Genomic DNA, 22,085 nt, shown 5'->3' on the forward strand with positions numbered 1-22,085 from the left:
TTACCGACGAGCCATAAAACCGCGGTCTTACTCGTGCGTCGATCAGGCCCTTGATAAGGTTTTAAGTTATTTCTATGATTGAAATGATATATTATAATAAATTAGTACATAAAGTAATTTACGATTGATTTATTTTTGATGACATAATATTTTCCTGCCTTAAGAACCCGATGTATAACAACATTCTTCTTACAAATAACTAATATATGTACTTCATGTTCATTAATACTAAAAACATAAATAAAAATTAAACAATATCAAGATCATTTAATCCAATTTACCTAGTATTGCCCACAACAAATTTTTATTTCCCTATTTGCCATGAGATTCCGATAGATCTATACCACAAGAGTTACAGCTTTTTCATAGCTATGATTTGTATTAACTTTAATTATGTTTGGTATAGCGTATTTATGCTTTTATATTAAGCTAAAATTCGTTATAGAGAGGGTGCTTCCACATAGAAATACTATAAGATAAAAGACACTATTAAGTACTTTTTTTAGTATAAATTATATTGCAAATTCAAAAAAAGGTTTATTTTTTTTAATGTTGACTTGTAAAACTTGAGGGAAATCTATGATGCTCACTTGCAAATACTAGACAAATTTGTACATTGTAATTCCGACTGAAAGACTTGTAGCCATGGCTATGTCATAAATTAATTTAAAAAAACTATATGTTTGTCAATTGTCAAGTTACGTAAACTGGAATTCGCCGGGGTTACGTTTTTGTCAGCAAAGGAGATCCAAAAATAAATTTTCATTAAACTAAATATATTACTGAATTAAGTTCTCCTATTTAAACTATGTCTCTTATAACTAGGAATGTGTTTCGTACTTTAGTACAGGTTTGTACCGACGATTTAATTTTAAACCTTATTTTAATAATTCTACAGCTGTTTTATAATAACATTATCCAATTGTTATTTACTTTTAACTTTAAACAACTGTACACTCAAAAAATAATACACCTGTAATGATTCGCCTTGATAACATTATTATTGCGTATTAGTACTATAGTTTTATTGTCAATTCAACAACTTCCCAGGTCTCACGTGATGTGATTATATACGTATAAATTTTCATCTACATTGTCGTGTAGGGTTACTTACACTAATTATATTGACTGATTTCAGGGTTCTCAACATGTTTCCAAGGGCCTTCACACTACTGCGGTAAATCCTGACAAAAACGTATGTTTCGCACCTCAATCTATCAGCACCTTGGTGAGAAAACTAACTTACCCACTAATATTCGTAAAATCTATATAATAATTAAGCAGTGTTATTAAATTCTTCTATAGAATCAATATGTCAAAAATGATTCATTTACAAAACAAAAGCCACTGCTTAATTATAACTGTCATAGAAAAAAAAATATTTTTTCAAAATTTTTAGAAAGATGTCACATTACTTAAGTAGTTAATTGGTGTTGTAGGTATAAAGTTTTTTTTTAAATGAATAAATATATGATTTTTAAAGATTTTACCAGGCTCCCTTGGCATCAGGTATCACTGTAAGATGTGTTGTTATTGTTGCATGATATTTAAAAATTGGTGTTAACCACCATTCTATTCAATTCAAAATTTCAGTCCTTTTTTTTATTAAAGAAAAAATATTACACACACACACACACACACTATTGGCATATGATTTTGAAATCATTGCGAATGGAATGGTTCCATTGCATGAATAAAAAGTCAAAACTGGTATTCATTATTATTTATTTACTTCACTTTTTTGTTAAATATGTAATTAAAAATTATTGACCCAAAGTCAGCATTTGTTTTACATTATGTTAATTGGTAAAATTCATTATGTACTAGCAAGAAACAGATGTTTTATACAGCTCTATTGCTATTACTTTTCTTTAGTGGACTTTAAACTTTTGTCTAGTACACACATTAAGGTAGCTAGGTTGTTGATCTTGGTTAAAAAATAATAACACATTTTTGGGGTATAATCTATAATTAAACTTATCTCGCATTAATCTTAGATTCAAAAATTCAACTTAACCAATTGGCTTAATCAAAAAGCTATATATGTTTTCTCGCAAATAACTTTTCTTTAAAAGTATCATATCAGTGGAATAATAAATGTGAAGTAAATAGAATATTATGTTTTGTATATACGAAGCATGATTCCCGGTGTATGTGCGATGCCTTTGTGTTGTCCAAATGCATTGTAACACTTAACTATTTATACAAATATGGCTATGTATTTCTTTAATAGGAATTCTGCGATTAGAACAATTTTATTCCACTGGAATTGGTGAGTAACTATTATATTAGCCACATTTAATAAATATGAAACATATATGGACAAACTACTGTTTTGAGATATGAAGGATTGCAATATCAATGGTAGTAACTATAAACTGTTTATTAAGATACATTTATTTATATAATAGAAAATATATATGAGGTTTTATGAGGCAAAATAGGGCTTGATAAAATGGTGCATGATATTAAATAAATAATTTATATATACAGCAAGCAAGCAAGGAAGGTCACATAAAATGTACGCTCATCCCTGGTGATGGAGTGGGTCCCGAGCTGGTTTACTCTGTTCAAGAAGTTTTCAAGGTAAATATTACAGACTTTAAATTAAAGTAACAGTCTCAAAAGAGTAGTTTTCTTTAAAATCTGTTTCTGTTACATAGACATTTATATTTTTCTTGAATACCTAGTTAAATATTTATTTTATTGATCTTAAGCCTTTACCTTTGCCTTTTTTTAAAGGCATTTTATTGTTTTTTCTTATATCAATTGTAAGGTGATTGGAATATATTTTGCTATTCTGTTTTTTATAGGCAGCAAACATTCCCGTGGACTTTGAATCTTTCTTCTTCTCAGAAGTGAACCCAACATTGAGTGCTCCCCTTGAAGATGTCGTCAACTCTATTGCTAATAACAAGATTTGTATTAAGGTAATAACGTAATTGATAGCTTAAGTGTAATATGTTTGGTACAAAACCTTTAGGGGCGTTCAAGTATTACGTAACGAATTTTGGGAGGGGGGGTCCTTTTGTAAAACGTTACGATGCGGGGCGGGGATTGAATTACACGTTATTGTTAATATTATTTTCGACTTTCCAGTACTTTACACCACATAATGATAACTTTTAGGTATAAAGAGTCACTAGGTGGTCACGAAACGTTTTACTATACTTGGGTACAGAAAAACGTTACGGCTCGTTACATGAGGGGGGGGGGTCAATAATCTTCAAAAATGACGTGACGTAATACTTGAACGCTCCCTTACTCAGGAAATGCGTTAGTATGTTTTATATAGTAACTGTAATGTCAAAGTAATGTTGTGATTAAGAAATATATTAGTATTGGGCCTTTATTTTATTACGCAATAACGACAAGTAACCTTCATTTTGATAAAGATTTTTATGGAGGAAAAACTTTTCTTCAAAGTTTTCGCTTAGATTGCTGAAATGCACCAGACACGTCGTGTTATTTCAATTAATTATTAATAACTTCGTGATTTTACTTTTGTATTCCCATCGTAATGTATTTTTCAGGGAATCCTGGCAACCCCGGACTTCTCCCACACAGGAGAATTACAGACCCTAAACATGAAGCTACGTAATGCATTGGACCTTTACGCTAACGTGGTGCATGTTAAGTCTCTGCCTAATGTTTCCTCCAGGCACAAAGATGTCGACTGCATCATCATCAGAGAGCAGACTGAGGGAGAATATTCAGCCCTGGAGCACGAATCTGTCCCTGGTCAGATCGACATTTCTTTCAGTTATATTTGTATATATACTTCAAGAAACATAGAATTAACTGGCTCTATTTTTATATTTATAAAATCGCGAAGTGCATAGTCGAAAAGTAATTATATATGAGCCAAGTATTACAATAAAAAAATTGTGTCAGATGTGAACTAGGTGGAGCGAAAAATATATTGTTTATATACAAATTTAATATTACTTACAGAAAGTAAATAACATTTAAAGTTGTGTTTCACGAATAATTTTTCTGATACATCCTTAGAACGAGTTAAGTCCCTTCATCTATCTATTTGCAGTTTTACACATTTAAACCAAAGACAATATTATATATAGAAACATTTAGTGTCGTTGCTGTGCGTGCACTTTTTTCTTTATTATGACAAGACAATGTTTATGGGTATTTTTATAAACAAAATAAAACCTTTTTAGGCCTCAGATCTGTTTCACGACAATTTGTCAATTTAATAGGCAAGTAGGTGATCAGCCTCCTGTGCCTGACTCACGCTGTCGACTTTTGGAGTCTAAGGCAAGCCGGTTTCCTCACGATGTATTCCTTCATCGTTCCACCGAATGTAAATGCGCACATAGAGAGTAAATAGTCTATAATTTATAAAAAAAGGGGTGCGTGTACTTATGTACGCGCATAAAAAGTTATACTTCTTTGGCATTATTAAAAATAGTTTTTGATTGCATGCAAATAATTAATTACAATTAAATAATTAAAGACTGGAAAAAGAGTCATTATAGTCAATAAAGTTCAGTTTACATTTGAAAAATTAAATAAATAAATATTTATTATTATTCAGTTACATTAAGTGTAACATAAATTCTATTATTATTCGAATGTTGTTTTGAAATCATGACCAATGTCGTAGCATCTTCCGTGGGCAACTTCATTCTGTTAATTTTGTGTCACGGTGCGCGCGCTTTGTAAAATTTCACTCTCATCAATTTTCATAACGCGCCTAAATAAGTATAACTTCAAAAAGCTATCTTGAAATCGTTACAGGCGTGGTCGAATGTCTGAAAATCATAACTGCGTCTAAATCGGAGCGTATAGCCAAGTTCGCGTTTGACTACGCTGTGAAGATGGGACGTAAGAAGGTCACCGCCGTACACAAAGCTAACATCATGAAACTGGGCGATGGACTGTTTTTGCGCAGCTGTGAGGAGGTATTTGACGCTATAATAACGAAAATCAATTTAACAACTATCATTTTAACTAGTAAATATATTTTGTAACTGGCAAGTAAACGAAAATCTTATATTTTACCCACTGACTATCTAATATAGTTATTTTTAGTGAATTTTTAATGAATATGCTTCTTTTCTACAGTTTAAGATTTTAGTTTATTATTTAGTTATTTATATATAAGCGAATAAATTAAAATAAAGTTTTTGAAGTGAAACTTCTTTATCGGGGTTGGATTAAAATTTAGTGTAACATTTTTTCGTTACGCGTCACATTTTTCCGTTACGCGCCATCTTTTGAAGTGAAACTTCTTTATCGACGTATGGGAGAAATTTTGTAGCAGGTTACGCGCCATGTTGCTTTTGAAGTCAAACTTCTTTATCGGCGTTGGAAAAAAATTTACACACATTTGTCACATTTTTCGGTCATCGCCATCTTTTTGTCCCTACCACGGTTGATCCGAAGAGATTCGTAGCCATTAGTAAGAAAAATATATAATAACGATAACAATAATAGTAATACTAATAATTCTATTACAATTAATGAAATTCTGTAATAATCTTAGTACTACATAGTAGTACAGTAATAAGTTAAAATGAAATAATTGTATTTGTATTCATGTCTATGATAATAAAAGCCTTTTGTTAAACTTTATCTAATTTAACTTTATTTAACCAATTTCTGTAAAGATCATTTTTCGAAAAATAAGGTCATAAAGAAGTTTCACTTCTTACGTGTGTACACCTAGTACACGCACACATTTTTATTTAATAACTTTGGACATTTTGATCAATAGTAACCTCTAACTCTAATAGTAAACCGTTGATATTTCTCATCTTATATAATTAATCTAATACAATTTTCAGATCGCAAAACTTTACCCCCGCATCCAATTCGAAAAGATGATTGTCGACAACTGCACCATGCAAATGGTCTCTAACCCCAACCAGTTTGATGTGATGCTAACACCGAACTTGTATGGCAACATCGTAGATAATCTCGCCAGTGGACTTGTAGGGGGCGCTGGTGTCGTCGCTGGAGCCTCTTACAGCGCCGAGTGTGCTGTCTTTGAGCAGGTAAATACGAACGAAGGAATGAGAGTCAATGAGTTTTTGTATTTTGTTATAATTTTAAAGCAAATACCCTCATTTCTTAAAATTAAAACATTGTAATTTTACTCTTCTAAGGACTCTTTCTTTCTGTTTGTGCGAAAGTTTTCATGTTATAAATGTTCTGAACGCACCTTGTCGTAGATAAATACCGAAACGTTATTCAAAGTTTTTATTTCAAGTGTGCGTTAGAGTGCAAAACATATTGTAAAGCTATCATAAAGTCTGCATATAATTGTATACACAATTATCCCAGTTAAAAACCATAATACATTAAAAAGAGGGTGCGTGTACTTATGTACGCGCGTAAGAAGTTATACTTCTTTGACATTATTAATTATACATACGGATAGTTAACCTCTATTGTATTGAAGCACTTAGGAAGGGGTTGATAGCAATTTTAAAACGGACAAGGTTTATAAATGGTTTCAAGACTCCAAGGCGTTTGTTAATAAGATATGAATATGGTGGATATTTTTTTTAGCCTAAGTTTTTTGTGAATAACCAAACATTTATTATTTACAGGGTGCTCGTCATATATTCTCCGGTGCAGTGGGCAAGAATATCGCAAATCCTACTGCAATGTTGCTGTGTTCGGCCAATCTCTTAGCGCACGTCAATCTTCACTCCTACTCCAAAATGATCAAGGGTGCCATTAACAAGTCAGTATAATTATTAACTTGGTGATGTTTGAATTCTAGATGGAAAAGAAATTATATAAATATTTCCCATCTGTCCGTATACTTCATACTAAAATTCATTAAAATCGGATCATACATGAGATATGATAAGAAACATTAATAACATTAATATAAGAAACATTTATTTCGTACTGCATATCGACTTGAAATATAGATATTTTAAAGAATGTCATAAAATATTAAAAAGATATACAACATATTTAATCTTATGCCACTGTCCTCGAGAGATTGTAGCGCTGGATTATTATGATGTTAAATTTTATTTAAATGTTTATTTTCAGGGTGCTATCTGATGGCAAAGTGCGAACCAAAGACCTCGGCGGTCAATCTACCACCAAAGCCTTCACTAACGCTATTATTCATTGCCTAACATAAACACCTAACACACACACACATCCCTTTACCATAAACCATTTTAGATCTTCAGATGTCTTTACCAGTACAAACTTGACAATTTACATAAATGACAGTTGGTTAAATGTCACAGATCCTGTCACTTCCATAATAATACATAGTGTGTTTTTGTTACTTAATATCATGAAAAAATCTAATATCGATCGGGTGGTAAATGCCCTTTTTATTATTAAAGATTGTACATTAACTTTATTCAAATAAATAGATGTCATTATAATCCAGGTTTAAGAGCGCTATAAACGAGTTTGAGCTACATACATTTGTTAAACATATTATATATGGGACAATTGACCATGAAAATTAACTATTATAATGAATTAAATAGCTATAATAATAGTAAAAATATTGAATCATATTGAACTCGAGTAAAGTCTCTAGATTAAGTATAATTTATTTTATTTGTATTTATGATCTGTGGTTTTGTAGTTACAGTATTATGTCAATATTTGTTACCAGTGTAAATAAAATTAATAAAATTGATTTGATTATTTTTCATATTCCTTCTCCTTAATAACTAAATATTTGAAGTGAAACTTCTTTATCGGGGTTGGAAAAAAATTTAGTGTAACATTTTTTCGTAACGCGTCACATTTTTCCGTTACGCGCCATCTTTTTGAAGTGAAACTTCTTTATCGACGTATGGGAGAAATTTTGTAGCAAATCGTCACGTTTTTCGGTTACGCGCCATGTTGCTTTTTGAAGTCAAACTTCTTTATCGGCGTTGGAATGAAACTTCTTTATCGACGTATGGGAGAAATTTTGTAGCAAATCGTCACGTTTTTCGGTTACGCGCGATGTTGCTTTTTGAAGTCAAACTTCTTTATCGGCGTTGGAAAAAAATTTACCGTCACATTTTTCGGTTACGCGCCATCTTTTTCTTGTCCATACCACGGTTGATTCGAAGCCATTAATAACAAAAATATATAATAACGATAACAATGATAGTAATAATTCTATTACAATTAATGAAATTCTATAATAATCTTCGTAGTAATAAGGTAAAATGAAATATTTGTATTCATGTCTATGATAGTAAAACCCTTTTGTTAAACTTTATCTAATGTAACGAATTTCTGTAAAGTTGCATATAGTAGATCATTTTTCGAAAAATAAGATAAAGAAGTTTCACTTCTTACGTGTGTAGTACACGCACAATTTTTTTATTTTCTTTACCCACAAAATATTACAGAATAACCTTGCATACTATATAAATTTGATAACAGAAAGTAAAATAAAACAAGACATATGATTTGAAAATTTACTGAAAATGCTGAGAAAATATAGGGATTATAATTTGGATGTTAAAGAAATATGTGTAGGTCGGGCAATCATTGATTTGAGGAAAATTGAATTAATCATATGCTCCGGGCTGCGGGATAACTCTTGGAGCTGCTAGCTTCTTGACGCGGTCTGATATTACATACTTGAGGGCGTTAGGTGGAACCTAGTAACAAGATAAAAACATTTTAGTAATTTAGATTTCGAGCGAAATTTCTATATGCTTTGTCAAAATGTTTGAAAATTACCTTAACAGGATCTCTGTACCACGCTTCTTGAGATAGTCTTCTGTATATCTTGAAATCCGGGAATCGACATATTTGGTTGATACGAGGCAATAACGCCGCTAATGGCTTACCGTGTCCTCTCTGTAAGAAGTAAAAAGTCATTACCCGAATGATAATATATTTTGTCATTATAATATACCATTATTAACTTCAGACAAGCTTCGACGACAGAACTATATTCAGCCATCAGAAATAAATAAGATAATTCAGAGTTGCACATAGTATTGTCTTTTATTGACATAACTTTTACACATTTAAAGAAAACACTTTTTTACCGGATTGAAGTTATGTATTATTATAAATTAACAATTATTTTATATCACGGTGACCACGCACGCTGTAAAGCACGCGAAACGTCGGAAAATTTTAAAATTATGTCAAATAATTGTAAATTTATAATAATACATAACTTCAATCCGGGAAAAAAGTGTTTTCTTAAATCAGAGTTGTTTGTTTCAAAAAATATATTGTCATCTAGTTGGCCATGTATTAATATTTAATACTCTTGTATACTCTGACAGTAGACAACCCTAGGTAAGATAAAGGCCGCAGAAATTTGTCTGCATTGCCTTACCAAGTGGCTGTCCCACTATAATTACCTTTATGGGTGGCGGTCTAAAGTCCTTCCTGGGGCCAGCAATTTGACTAATATATTCCATATGTTTTTTCCATTCGCTTTCCGTCCACCCACGTTTCTTCTTAATTTCTTTGGAATCCTGCTTTTTGAGGTCAAGCACGCAGTTTGCGAGTTTTGAATAACAGGTGGAGTTAGCTGCTTCTATCATGCGATCTATTCGGTCTGTTCGCTCTTGACTAAAGCGATTTTTATATAGTCGCTTTAAGATGAGAAAACGTCTGAAAATATTTCAAAACAAAATTCACGGTAAAAGATTTTCATTTTGACAATATGGCTGGCCATATTGCTAGTAATAACTATGTATAGTCAAGATTAGCTTAACAAATTATTAGTATCTTGTTTTAGGTTGATAAATAATTATTTTTGGGAGCAAACGGGCAGTAGGCTCACCTGATGTTAACTGATACCGTCCATGGGCGGTTTACAATTACTTCTGGCATTATCGGGCTTTTAAGAATCGGTATGCTCTTTTTTTATTGGCGTTGGTGATATACTTACCGTATGTATGGCCAAGCAACATCGGTAACTCGATCAGTGGCCTGTGCGCCTAAAGCCGACTTCCGAATACCTCTCGGATTGATAGCTGGCATTCCCTCTCCCGTATCAATTATATACTTTCTTGGCACACTCAATATGTTCAGTCGTTTGGGGATTTTGTATGGAAAGTTGGAGGTCGGTGAGTCATATTTTGGTTTACCCATTTTGCTAACTGATCTAAGAGTTATACTGCAGTTTCAGATTTTGGGTTTACATTTTGCTTATTTAATCATGGTTGTAACCATATTTATTCATTTTTCCGGTGGACTATTGTTGTGGTGTTTGGCTTGTCCTGTCTTAAATTGACATTGTCTTTAGACAAAGATATCTATAATTTTTAATGAGTAAAAAGTATGTATGTACTATAATATTATATTCTACCTTATATAAAAAAGCCGCCCGATGCACAACGTATTTTTTACTATTAAATTCTACTTTTAATAATAATATGTATGCTTATAAAAATATTTTAATAGTCTTAGTAAAAAAAATCAGAAGTAATTAAATGATCAAAACATATATACAAATATCTATATTTACAATTTAAAAATCTTAATTATAATTTACAAATATAAAATTTAAGCGTCTTGTTTAGTCTCTGTGTTCTTTTGGAATTCTATTTCTTGAATTGCAGGTTCTTCTAAGGGTTCAATATTTTTATTTTTGCCTCGATTTCGGAAACTGTAACAAAATTGAAGATTGTTCCGTTAGTTATGTTACGTTACGTACGTTACTTATGCCTACCATGAGTTTGTTAAAGTAATAAAACGCTGAATTAAACTGAGTCTGCGTAAAATAATTAAAATATAATCCTTTTATTATTTTATCAAACTCATGGTACCCTGCAAGTTAACACTAAGTCGGACGAATGTAAAGTTATTTCTTTAGTTTGGGTTCAGTTTTTTTTAACTCAAGTCATTTATCATCCGATACTCCAATTTTTTAGCAGTGTTAGCCTAGTGGCTTCAGCGTGCGACTCTCATACCTGAGGTCGTAGGTTCGATCCCCGGCTGTGCACCAATGGAATTTCTTTCTATGTGCGCATTTAACATTAGCATTTGCTCGAACGGTGAAGGAAAACATCGTGCGGAAACCGAAATATCTTAGACCCAAAAAGTCAACGGCGTGTGTCAGGCACTGGAGGCTGATCACCTACTTGCCTATTAGATTTAGGTATAAATGATCATGAAACAGATTCAGAAATCTAAGGCCAAGACCTAAAGAGGTTGTAGCACCACTGATTTATTTATATTATTTATTCCAATTTTTTTAACCATTTTTTTATATAATTTATATGTCTTTTTATTGTTTTAAAACAACAAATCATGTAGGCGGTGAAATTTATACATACCATCCCCTTATTCTTTGATAAATAAAGATGGCGGTCATTGGAATTGGTGTCATGATGGCCACCGACACTGGTACAACTGAAAACACATGAAATATGTATTACAATTTAGTATATATGTAGTACAATTTTTAATTACTATATAAACTATTTCAAAATGTAATACACGAATACATATTTATTGTCAAAATTAAAAAAAACTGTTACGATTAGGAGAGCCTTGAAAGCTTTTGTAATCTCTATTCAGGAAAAGTGTGTATGGGAGCGTTCAAGTATTACGTAACGTATTTTTTTTCCTTTTGTAAAACGTTACTATGCGGGGTGGGGATTGAATTACGCGTTATTGTTAATATTTTTTTCGACTTACACCACATAATAGTAACTAAAGAGTCACTAGGTGGTCACGAAACGTTTTACTATACTTGGGTACAGTACTGTACTTGGGTTTTGAAAAACGTTACGACGAGTTACATGGGGTGGGGGGGATCAATAATCTCCAAAAATTGCGTTACGTTATACTTGAACGCTCCCTATGTCTATCGTTCGAATTTATTTGGTTTAATTAAATGTCATTTATAAAGTTAGTTATTAAAGTAAAAGTCGTAAATTTAAAATAATATTATACCAGTAGTAAGATCGGCCTCGGGTTGAGGCAAAGCGTATCGAAGTAGGAAAACAGCGATTCCCATATTTTGGACACCTGTTTCCATTGATATTGCTATAGCATCTGTGTGAGGCTGTCTGAGTAAGCGAGCAACAACATATCCGCTCAGATATCCTAGCCATGGTATTCCCATACCAGCTACTATTATCTAAAATAATAGGTCATTATCACTATAACTGTTTATTAGCTTGAATAGGCTAGATTATAGTAAAGTGAAAAAAATTGTAAAATGTATGTTTGTAACGTACGTACGTACGTACGTGGCACGTACGGTACGTAGTTGCGTGACCGTTGACGTGACGTGATAATTGTTTTGGGTGAGAAGGTAAGAAAAGTTTGGTGATTTAAATATCAATAAACTATAAAGTAATATTATCAGAAATGTGCCTGCTTTACTAGCCTTAAGCCACTATGAGGATTTAAGATGGATACAACGCTAAAAACTGATTTATTGAAACTTACGCCTACTTTAAACCGTTAATAACTCTAGTTCTCTATTAGTGCAGTTATTATTACTATCAGACATCACACTATTGTCTGTTTTGCACAGTGATCAACACGCAGAAATAATTACTTGCTGTAATACCGATTTTAAAATTTATTTAAAATACTTACGTTCCACGTAAACAATTCAAAAATGTACAAATTGGTTACGATCGCAAAAATAATGATAAATAGCAGTAATGTTGTTGAGAATCCCTTTAATATCTTCACCATGAAGCCAGCAATTCGTGGGGTAAGTTTCTGCATAGCAAGCCCAATAGCCAGGGGTACCAGGAGACCCACAACGAAATATGCTATACGAGCATATGGTATGACGATGTTGGCATCGCTGAATACCACTTGGCCAAGTGAAAATATCCAAGCAGGCATTAGACCTATAAGAAAATCGTAAGTCAGAAATGTAAATCGTTCAAAATGTTACGTAAAACATACAAAGGAAACTTCTCTAAAGTCATAGAATATAATATTTTCATTTCGTCAACTTTTAGTTGCATAACTTTTCCGATGGAGTCATCAATGTCGTATTGATTGCATTGGAACGTTTAAAGTTTTTTTTCTATAGCAGGGGGGCAAACAGGCAAGAGGACACTCACATTGCCCGAAGGCTTGCAAATGCGTTGCGGGCCTTTTAAGAATTGCTGAGGTCTTTTCTTTTTTTATCTACATTTGGTACATTTAAGGAAATAAAACAAAAATAAAAAATAATCTTGAATGTTTGAACTACGTATACTCATAAAGTTTTGTACCTTGTATTTAACAGAAAGCATCATTACGATATAGGGGAGACCGGGTACAAAAGTAACACTTTGTACTTCACACTTGATTTGTGGCTAGGTTTTAATATTGTCATTAAATTAATATAACCATATATAAATTCAGTTTATGTTCTTTACACTAGCAGCTCGATTTATTTTACTATGGTGTGTTTTATATGAATAACAGAGAGTTAAAAAAAAATCATCAGTTGTTACTTTCGACCACGTAGGCAGGTCGAAAGTAACAAGACGAAGAGGTTGGTAATTAATACAATATTATAGGTTTAATCAACAATTATTTATTTAAAAAGTAAAAGTTCTGCATTCTGCATCCATCCACTAGCATTGCCAGCTCCGGCACAACCAACAGGACCCTCAAGAATCATGTGGTCTTGGAATTGTTTAAATGGGAATACGAAAGAGGAGGAATGTGTCCTCCTTGAGCATTAATGGCAACAGCAACAGTTTCTAATCTTCCACGTTCTGAGGTTACTGCATCTACTTGTTTAGTTCCTTTTTGAGCAACAATCTTGCTAGGTTTGTTTGTTACTTGTGTACCCATAGAACTATGTTACTTTTGTACCCTTCCTCATTTTTGTTGAAACATGAAATATAACTTAAAAACGGAACGTGCTAAACAAAAACAAATTTAAACAATGTACAATCAATCTAATCAAAAATAGATATGCAAACATTCAGATTACTACCATCCTTTTACGACTATGTAAACATTAAATAACAAAATATCGAAAAACTTAGTTTTGGTTTGTAAAAACACATAGTATCCTCTCACACAACCTAACAGTGCGTGGAGTACGTGGCGACTAACTACAAGTGAGGGGGGCACTCTCAGCTATCGCCTGACGACGGCGAAGCTGTTTTTGCCCATTGGATGAATCTAGAGAGCAATTGTTACTTTCGACCCGCCGTTACTTTTGTACCCGGTCTCCCCTACGAATTCGAACTATATAACCGTCTGGCTATGGAACTGAATATATAATCACGAGAATCATAAGTTAATTTTAGTTACTCACCAAAAGAAGCTAGCGTTGATATAGAAGTCATAGCCAGAGATAGATTAAGGTTTCCGCCCAAAATGAACGTCCAAATGTTTGAGGCACCGCCCCCTGGCGATACTCCGGTGAAAAACATACCTAAACGCATTGCGGGCATATCCGGAAATAGAACAAAACCGAGACCGAATGATATCTGAAAAAAAAAACGACAAAATTCTTTAACATAAAATATTTAGTTTATTGCATGTGTCGTATCGTATAGTCAAGTAGCACAACAAATATTATTCCCTCAATTATTATAATAATTGTAAATGATTTAAAGAATAAACAAAATTGTTGTGTGTGTGATATCACAAAATTTAAAAAAAAGTGCAAAGTTGATAAGATCAACCAGTCAAGCAAAATCTCAAAGAATAATATTGCGTTATGAATTCTAATCAGAAAATTAAAAAATAAGAACAAAAATCAGCCGACGATCAACGGGGTTGTAAGTAACCAACATTTTAGTCAGCTCATTCATGCTAATTCTCTGTGGACTACGAATGACTACGGACCTTTTAATATAAGTATTTTGTACTTATAAAATATTACTTACGAGAGGCATAAATAAAAATTGTCCACACATGCCAATGGCAGGGCCGAGCGGTCTTTTTATGACCTCCTTTACAGTTGGCCAGTGCATGGCGCACCCAAAGTTTATAAATATTAGCGATACCTGAAAGCAAAATTGTCCATTGTTTAAAAGGTTTATTATAAATAATAGTTAAAAAAAGCTAGAACACACGCTTTATATAAAAAACTAAACTAAAAAAACAGAAAATAAATTTTAAAAAGCGTGGGTTGCTCGGCACAGAGCGCCCCACGCTTTTTCACAATAATACCAGTATTTTTTGTTTATTACCATTTTCAGCCTTAATTAGGAATTATTTACATTATTCTTAATTAATATTTATTAAAATTTATTTTCTGTTTTTTAGTTTAGTTTTCTATATAAAGCGTGTGTTCTAGTTTATATTATACATATATAGTTTATATTAAACTATTATTTATTTTTTAGTTAATTTTTTTTCGGATTATTGCATCGTCATCGATCTTTGACAGGTGCGCAAAGTTTGAATTAAATCTGTCCGTTAAAAGTGGGTCAAAATCGAGTCCGAAGGAGTCGGATACATACATACATACAGGTGAAGCTAATATAAAGCGTATAAAAATACAATATTATTTCACAATTTGTTTATGTTAACAGACGCATTATCGCATTTTAAAATGAAGATCAGGTCTCGAATCAAAAATAAATAAACTGAAACACAAAAACTAATTATATCTCGTAATAATTGTTATTACGATTTATTGCTTACTAAACACATTACTTCATATAAAAATATACTTACAAAAAGCGCAACGCTGATGGTAAAAGCTTGATCAATAGGTCTTTGTGGACGAAGGAGTGTCACCGGCAAAGTTCCATTCACAGGAATTCGGGTGATACCACGTCTTACTTCCAATGAAAGGTCTGCCCTTCCTTAAATAAATAAAAATAATAACTCTAAACTTTCCTACTGTATGAACCATTCAATGAGGCATAGGGTAGACACATTCCTTTGGCTATTTCGTTTCTTTCGGCTTTTTGGTCTGCTGTAACATCCAGGCCCAAATTATTAATCTAGAAGGGGTAACCGAACAATACTTACCAAGAAAAAGAGCATTTATTCGAAACCGTCCTTGAAAAAAGCCGCTATCAACATTTTCTTGCGTCAGCCGGTAAGTGGAATTCCACTCAACTGTCATCAGCTGTGTGTGACTGGATACACCCACAATATCATCGTCCTTTTGGAAAGTTTCACCTGGAAAATGTGTGTATTATCAATACTTTTGTTTGGACCATTGGTCATATGCAAGTATAACTTTTATTTTTACTCTCAAACATCAACATGTTAAAATGAGGATACTTAGGAAAATATGTTATAGAAATATATATATGTGTGAAAATGATATGACAACGTAAGAGGGTTAGACACATCCATCTTACTTCCTTACACACAACTCACGAACTCTTCAATACGGACTCTTAGTATTGAAGAAGTTGCATGGACCAAACATCCGCGAATAGACAATGTAAATACATAATTATGTAGGAATAAAGAAAATAATAATAGCAAATAATTAACACAGCAAGGGTTCTAAAACGACTCGGAGAAAGGTTTCCATGAAGTTGCTGAAAATGTCCACCGAGACACAGTTTTATTGTAAATCCGAAACAATATGTTAAGACGACCATTAAACGATGAGCACAAACGTTATTATAATTATGGTTAGCAACTTTATACTCTAAGGAAGTACTATTAATTTTATAGTTTTTAAACAAAGTAGTGACTATTAAAGATTACGCAGACAAGTACCTTCCACTATACCCTACAACTCAACGTGCTATTTAATATACTACATTATAAATAATACCTGTAATATTAAAATCCACGTAGTCGTACTCATTCATTAGTACTGTTATTTCTTCAGGCTCAAACAACGCGACCAAGTCTTGGCTTAAAGCAATTGGACACATCAGGCATACAATTAAAAAACGAAGCATCTTGATGTCTGTGAAAATAATTTTTAAGTTAAAACAATTTGCCGAAATGTGGGACACATTGGTGCGACTCACATCGGTTATCACGAAACAAGTTTGTGGTATTACACTACACTATTAAAATACAGCCACTTTTTCCAAAAAACCCTAAATAATTAATTTAATTAGGTAAAATTACACAACACCACTCTAGAAAATTTAATTGCATTAAGAACATGATAACAGCTACTGAAGACAAATAGTGAATAGGCTATGTTCACGGACATTTTAACGGATCGATAAAATTACTTTTGGATGTAACCGTAACTAACAACGAAATGTTAGTGTTAGTGAACATCGGCTTTCTTAGATACTTGTGAAAGTATGTTATCAGTGTATCTTATGCTCTTGATAGCGAAAGTACAATGTGGGAATCTTAACAATGTGGGTGTCTGACGATATTATACGAAACGACTTTGTTAAATTAGATATTAAAATCTGATCTTCTTTTCTTCCAAATCTTGGGTCTTTATATAGATACTGTACAATATATACCAATGGCTATGTATCCTTAGTTATAACGCTTATTTAAAACAGTGATTGTATTTTTATTATAGCCAAAACGTTTCTTAACAAATTTAATACAGTATATGAATAAGACAGTTTAATACAATTTACTTTGTCTTTGCTTATAGTAAAATGTATTATTAGGTACTTACACGTCTGTTAACCTTTGTATAATAAAAAATAATTAATAAATTAAATAACCATTTTAAAATTTAAAACCAAAACACAATATAATTGATTCGCTTTACAAACGCGAATGCCTTTGGTTTAAAAATAAATTACTGCAATTGAGAAATAGTAGACTTATTCAGGTTTTTATTACAAGGGCATAGAGTTTAATTTAATTATGCATAATTGTTATCATCAATTTATGTTACAGTATCTCGTGGGCCAACTCACGTAGCGATTATCTATGATAAAAATTATATTAATTACCATGATTATGTAAGGATAATTACGTTTAACCAAATAATGCAAATTAATTTAAATAGATTAAACATATGATTAATTACACCGCTGCGATTATGCAATCTAATGCCAAGGACTACACGTGAAGATATGTCTTTAACGAATTATTTTGTTTCCCACTTTCAGGTACTCCTCTTTCAGAATCTTTTTTTGAAATTTCTTAAATATTAATAGTTTATTAAATATTGACAAAAAACGAAATGCCATTTATTTTCATCTTTAGGTTTATCTTTTCTAATTGTTTATAACTTTTGCAATTTTTTATGTGCTAATACACGCTTTTGGCACATTTTTCTAGGCGTCATTCCGGATCCAATGAGCTATCGCACATAATTTTAAGAGCAGTATCTCTATTTTGTACCATTTTCAACTTGTCGACTAGACTATATTGTCAAAAAGAACAAAACATTGTAATAAATGTACAATAAACCCATAGCTGAGCATTGAAGGATTTGAAGTAAAGGAAATTTTATTAAGTTACAGTTTAGCGTGCGATCCTTATTTCTGTGAAAGTGAGGAAACCACTATGTCTCAATGTCATATTGTGTCAGAACGCTGGTCACCTACTTGTCTATAAAAAAAATATCGAACAATCCGATGCAATCTGAGCAACGACCTATTTAGGGTTGTAGCCTATTTACTTAAATCTCCTTCCTATCTCAAAAATGATTTCAATTTATTGGGAGCCCATAACTATAGCTTACGCTCTTCCGAAAACTACTTCCTTGAAATCCCATCTCATAACTCCTCCTTTCTTGGCGAGTCCTTTAAGGTCTCTGCAGTTAGGCTATGGAATTCTCTTCCCGTCCCTATTCGCTTAGCTCCTTCTCTATCTTCCTTTAAATTTCTTCTGTACAAACATTACCTGTCCACATCGTATCCCTAACTTTCTTACTAACTACTAACTGACGTGAGACTGATCTTAAATTGGTAGGGGAGCCCACGATGCTAAATGGGGATTTACTCGAGCGTCGTAGAGACCTATTGGGATGCAAAGCTTAGATAAAAAGAAGAAAAAAATGTTATATGATAAATTCCTTTTCATCGGTGGGGGAAGCGGCTATAGATTGTTAAATATGTAAAAAAAAACTGTTGCATGGACATCCTCGAGCGCGTCAGATATTGATAGCATCTATGCCCTACGTATTTTTAATAATGTACGTATATTTATCTGATCGTTTGCATGATGCGGGTGGTTGTATTTAAGGGTTGAAAATTAAAAAAAAAAAAATATTATCGAGCGCGTCAGATTTTCTAAGGGAGTGTTAAGTGCACCAAAAAAAAGCTCTCATTCACTAATCTGACGATTTCGATGGGACGCAAACCCACAGCCATTTTCTTAATTTGCAAAAAAAAATCGCAATTTTGAAATACTCAAGCGCGTCAGATTAAGATATATGTGGTTCATCTTTATGTTCTAAACGTACTGTCTCATAATCTGACGATTATCTAGAGGGATTCGCCTGATCTGACAAAAAAAAAATAGAAAAACGGTTCACCTAAAGGGCCATCCCTGCAACTTCCCGCTAATTCCATTCCTGGGCGCTTAAAATTGATATTTTGAGCTCGCTGAGTTCAAAGAAATAACATTTCTATGCATTTGAGCTCTCCCAGCTCGAAAGTCCGATAGAAGTTTCATAGAACACTGTTTTTGGAATTTTCAAACCGCAATAACTTTTGAATGGATCAAGCAATTTTCACGCGGTTGGCGGCATTCGACGCAGTTTTATCATCCTCATAAATAATTTTGCAATTTTAATTGATCGAACCACAAATTTCGGAGTAATCCCGAAAAAACACTTTTTCGGGTTTCTTTCGTGTACGATATCTCTCGAACGAATCAACCGCTTTTGACCAGCTTGGTGGCGATCGACGTGGTTTTTCAAGCTCAAAGGCGGATTAGTTTTTGAAGTTGATCGATAAAGAAACCACTTTAAAAAAAAATATTTCTTATTTTTTTAAGATTTTTCAAAATTTCTCAAAATCTATCGGTCCGAATCGGTTCAAATTCACAGGAAATGTAATTTTGAGGGAAATGTTTAGAACGCCGTTTAGTAGATTCCGATCGGTTTAAGGAAATGTAGGCATCACGCAGCTGCACGCATTTAACTTTATCGACGAATTTTTGTTATTTCGGCTTGCGGAAATCGTCAGATTATATATTTTTCATTATTCTTGAATTATTTCCTTCAAAATAAAAAAAAAATTAGCTACGCTCGAGAATGTCGAGATGACGTTTTTTTTTTACAACTTTGTTGCCCTCCCCTTTTTTTCCGTCACTCTCAAATTGTCAGATTAGTGGAATATACACTTTTTAGGATGTAATTAACTCACCCTACCTTAATCTGACGCGCTCGGGAATTTCTGATGGTCAATTTTTTTTTACTAAACTGATTCTGTCTCTTTCACGTGCGGCTTTATATATGGGCCTCATATTTTGTGGAGGTACTTAACCGGGTACAAGGTATCCCCCTATATATTAATCTGCCGCGCTTGAGTAAATCCCGAAATCCCCTCTTGGGCTCCCCTACCAAATTAAATTGATACATGTGCGCTTTTTAATTTTCATGTATCTTTTTCTTCTTGCCTACCTTATGTAACTTAATACATTTTTTTTCCCACAGTGGTTGCCTGGAAGAGATCACTCGAACTCATCCTAAAAACCCAGATTTGTTTCCTTTTCAACATTTTATTTATTACGCATATGCAACATACACTCAATTGATTTTGAACAGGATGTTTATTGGAGTTTTCAGAAGGAAACGGAAAATTATTGTAAGGAAAAATTATTTCGGCTGAATAAATTTTATAAATAAAAAACCTGTATGCATATCTCAAATGTATATCTCTTCAAATACACGATAACTTAAATACTGATCTCATAACAACCACAAAACAATCTTTTCACATCTGTTTCACCTATAAACGAGTCATGTGACCATTACATTGAAGAATTGGTATCCTTATGTCAAAATGTTAAAGCCAATATTGACTGTGTTTTTAACAGCCAGTTTTTAAATATATTTATGACATAACTATTATAAAAACGGTAAATATTGGCTAAACGTAAAATCAGTCCATACGTTAGATTTAGGAATGATTAAAATATAATCGTACTATCACATTTCGATATCATTCTTCATAAGCGACAAACTGAGATCTCTAAAATAAATGAAAATTATTGAAATAATTAAATGTTAGCAAGTTTAATCCTCGTTAAAGATATAGGTGAATCATCATAATAAAACTATATATTGCTTTCTCTTTTCATTTGTAAGGAATATCAAGAGAAAGCTAACAAACTTCCAAAACAGTATAGATAGCTACCCAAACTCATTAAAACAAAAACAATTCCATTTTTAAAATTTCGTACAACAAAAACAATTTAATTCCAAATTCAAAACAACTAAGACCGACGTTCATAAACAATATTTCACTCTATTTCGGGTCTTTAAACAAAAATTTGTAAACTTTGGACTAAAGGTAATTAATCTTTAATTGACAATTAGAGCCAAAACATATGAAGGCATTCATTCGTATTGTCCTAAAATTCATTATAATGTGCTTGTTAAGGTTATTTAGTATTTTACTAAGAAATAAAACTGTACTAACATATTCGAAATGGAACTATCTTAGCTGGTAATAACCATTATATAAAATCATATGACCCAATAAAAACTTAACAAGCACGAATTTTCTAATCTAATTCATATTTTTTGTATATTGAGCACAAAACAACGTCTATCGGGCTAGATAAATAACAATAAATATATCAAAGGCGAAAATATAGCAACCATAATTTAAAAAACAAATTTCTTTCATAAAATACATTAACTGAATATGCTATATGACAGTTATGTAACTGGATTTAAAAAAAATCGTCAACAAAAATACGTAGCGTTACCATGACAACGATGCATAATTTTTATGTACGCAGCGTATACTAATTATTTATATTATTGTCTATATTTTGTAATAGAAATGATAAACTATTTTAAACTAATTAATAAGAAGTTAAGAAAAATAAACGATAAATATTATAAAAAAAATATTCATGATGATGACGACCAAATCTCTTCCTGCAGTTAATTAATGTATTAAAAGCGCTTAAATATGACTATGAAGTATTCGACGAAATCACTTATTAACAAGATATGTTTGCGAAGACAATACTTGTAAACGTATAAAAAAGATTTTCTTATTATAAAATGCGTAATAAAACTGGTATAAAGTTACTATTCGTATAATTCTGTTTGAGAGAAAATGTGAGAATCAAAAAATATTTCTTTGTAAATC

At 32.3% G+C, this 22,085-nt stretch overlaps 3 protein-coding genes across 5 annotated transcripts; 1 reads left to right on the forward strand and 2 right to left on the reverse strand.

Moving 5' to 3' along the window:
* Positions 1 to 686: 686 nt before the first annotated feature.
* On the forward strand, positions 687 to 7,645 carry LOC125063532 (isocitrate dehydrogenase [NAD] subunit beta, mitochondrial). 2 transcript variants are annotated; one of them, XM_047670024.1, is made up of 9 exons: positions 687 to 850; positions 1,139 to 1,228; positions 2,494 to 2,586; positions 2,814 to 2,930; positions 3,534 to 3,741; positions 4,759 to 4,922; positions 5,808 to 6,017; positions 6,576 to 6,712; positions 7,033 to 7,645. In XM_047670024.1, the coding sequence occupies exons 1-9, from the start codon at positions 809 to 811 to the stop codon at positions 7,124 to 7,126; spliced, it is 1,155 nt and encodes a 384-aa protein (XP_047525980.1). In that variant the 5' UTR covers positions 687 to 808; the 3' UTR covers positions 7,127 to 7,645. The 2 variants fall into 2 exon arrangements, with proteins under 2 accessions (XP_047525980.1, XP_047525981.1); XM_047670025.1 differs by having other exon boundaries at positions 1,139 to 1,195.
* Positions 7,646 to 8,409: 764 nt separating this feature from the next.
* Positions 8,410 to 10,100, reverse strand: LOC125063765. The gene is made up of 4 exons (XM_047670372.1): positions 9,866 to 10,100; positions 9,330 to 9,585; positions 8,692 to 8,811; positions 8,410 to 8,609 (listed from the first exon to the last, which is right to left on the reverse strand). Exons 1-4 carry the CDS (start codon positions 10,066 to 10,068, stop codon positions 8,517 to 8,519), a joined length of 672 nt encoding a protein of 223 aa, XP_047526328.1. The 5' UTR covers positions 10,069 to 10,100; the 3' UTR covers positions 8,410 to 8,516.
* Positions 10,092 to 17,808, reverse strand: LOC125063764 (ileal sodium/bile acid cotransporter-like). 2 transcript variants are annotated; one of them, XM_047670371.1, is made up of 11 exons: positions 17,474 to 17,808; positions 16,649 to 16,786; positions 15,883 to 16,035; positions 15,583 to 15,713; positions 14,787 to 14,906; positions 14,210 to 14,384; positions 12,532 to 12,794; positions 11,878 to 12,064; positions 11,256 to 11,331; positions 10,429 to 10,585; positions 10,092 to 10,200 (listed from the first exon to the last, which is right to left on the reverse strand). In XM_047670371.1, the coding sequence occupies exons 2-10, from the start codon at positions 16,776 to 16,778 to the stop codon at positions 10,483 to 10,485; spliced, it is 1,338 nt and encodes a 445-aa protein (XP_047526327.1). In that variant the 5' UTR covers positions 16,779 to 16,786; positions 17,474 to 17,808; the 3' UTR covers positions 10,092 to 10,200; positions 10,429 to 10,482. The 2 variants fall into 2 exon arrangements, with proteins under 2 accessions (XP_047526327.1, XP_047526326.1); XM_047670370.1 differs by lacking the exon at positions 17,474 to 17,808 and adding an exon at positions 16,851 to 17,236.
* Between the last annotated feature and the right edge of the window lie 4,277 nt (positions 17,809 to 22,085).

The sequence above is a fragment of the Pieris napi genome, chromosome 3 (genome assembly GCF_905475465.1).
Source record: "Pieris napi chromosome 3, ilPieNapi1.2, whole genome shotgun sequence".
NCBI lineage: Eukaryota > Metazoa > Arthropoda > Insecta > Lepidoptera > Pieridae > Pieris > Pieris napi.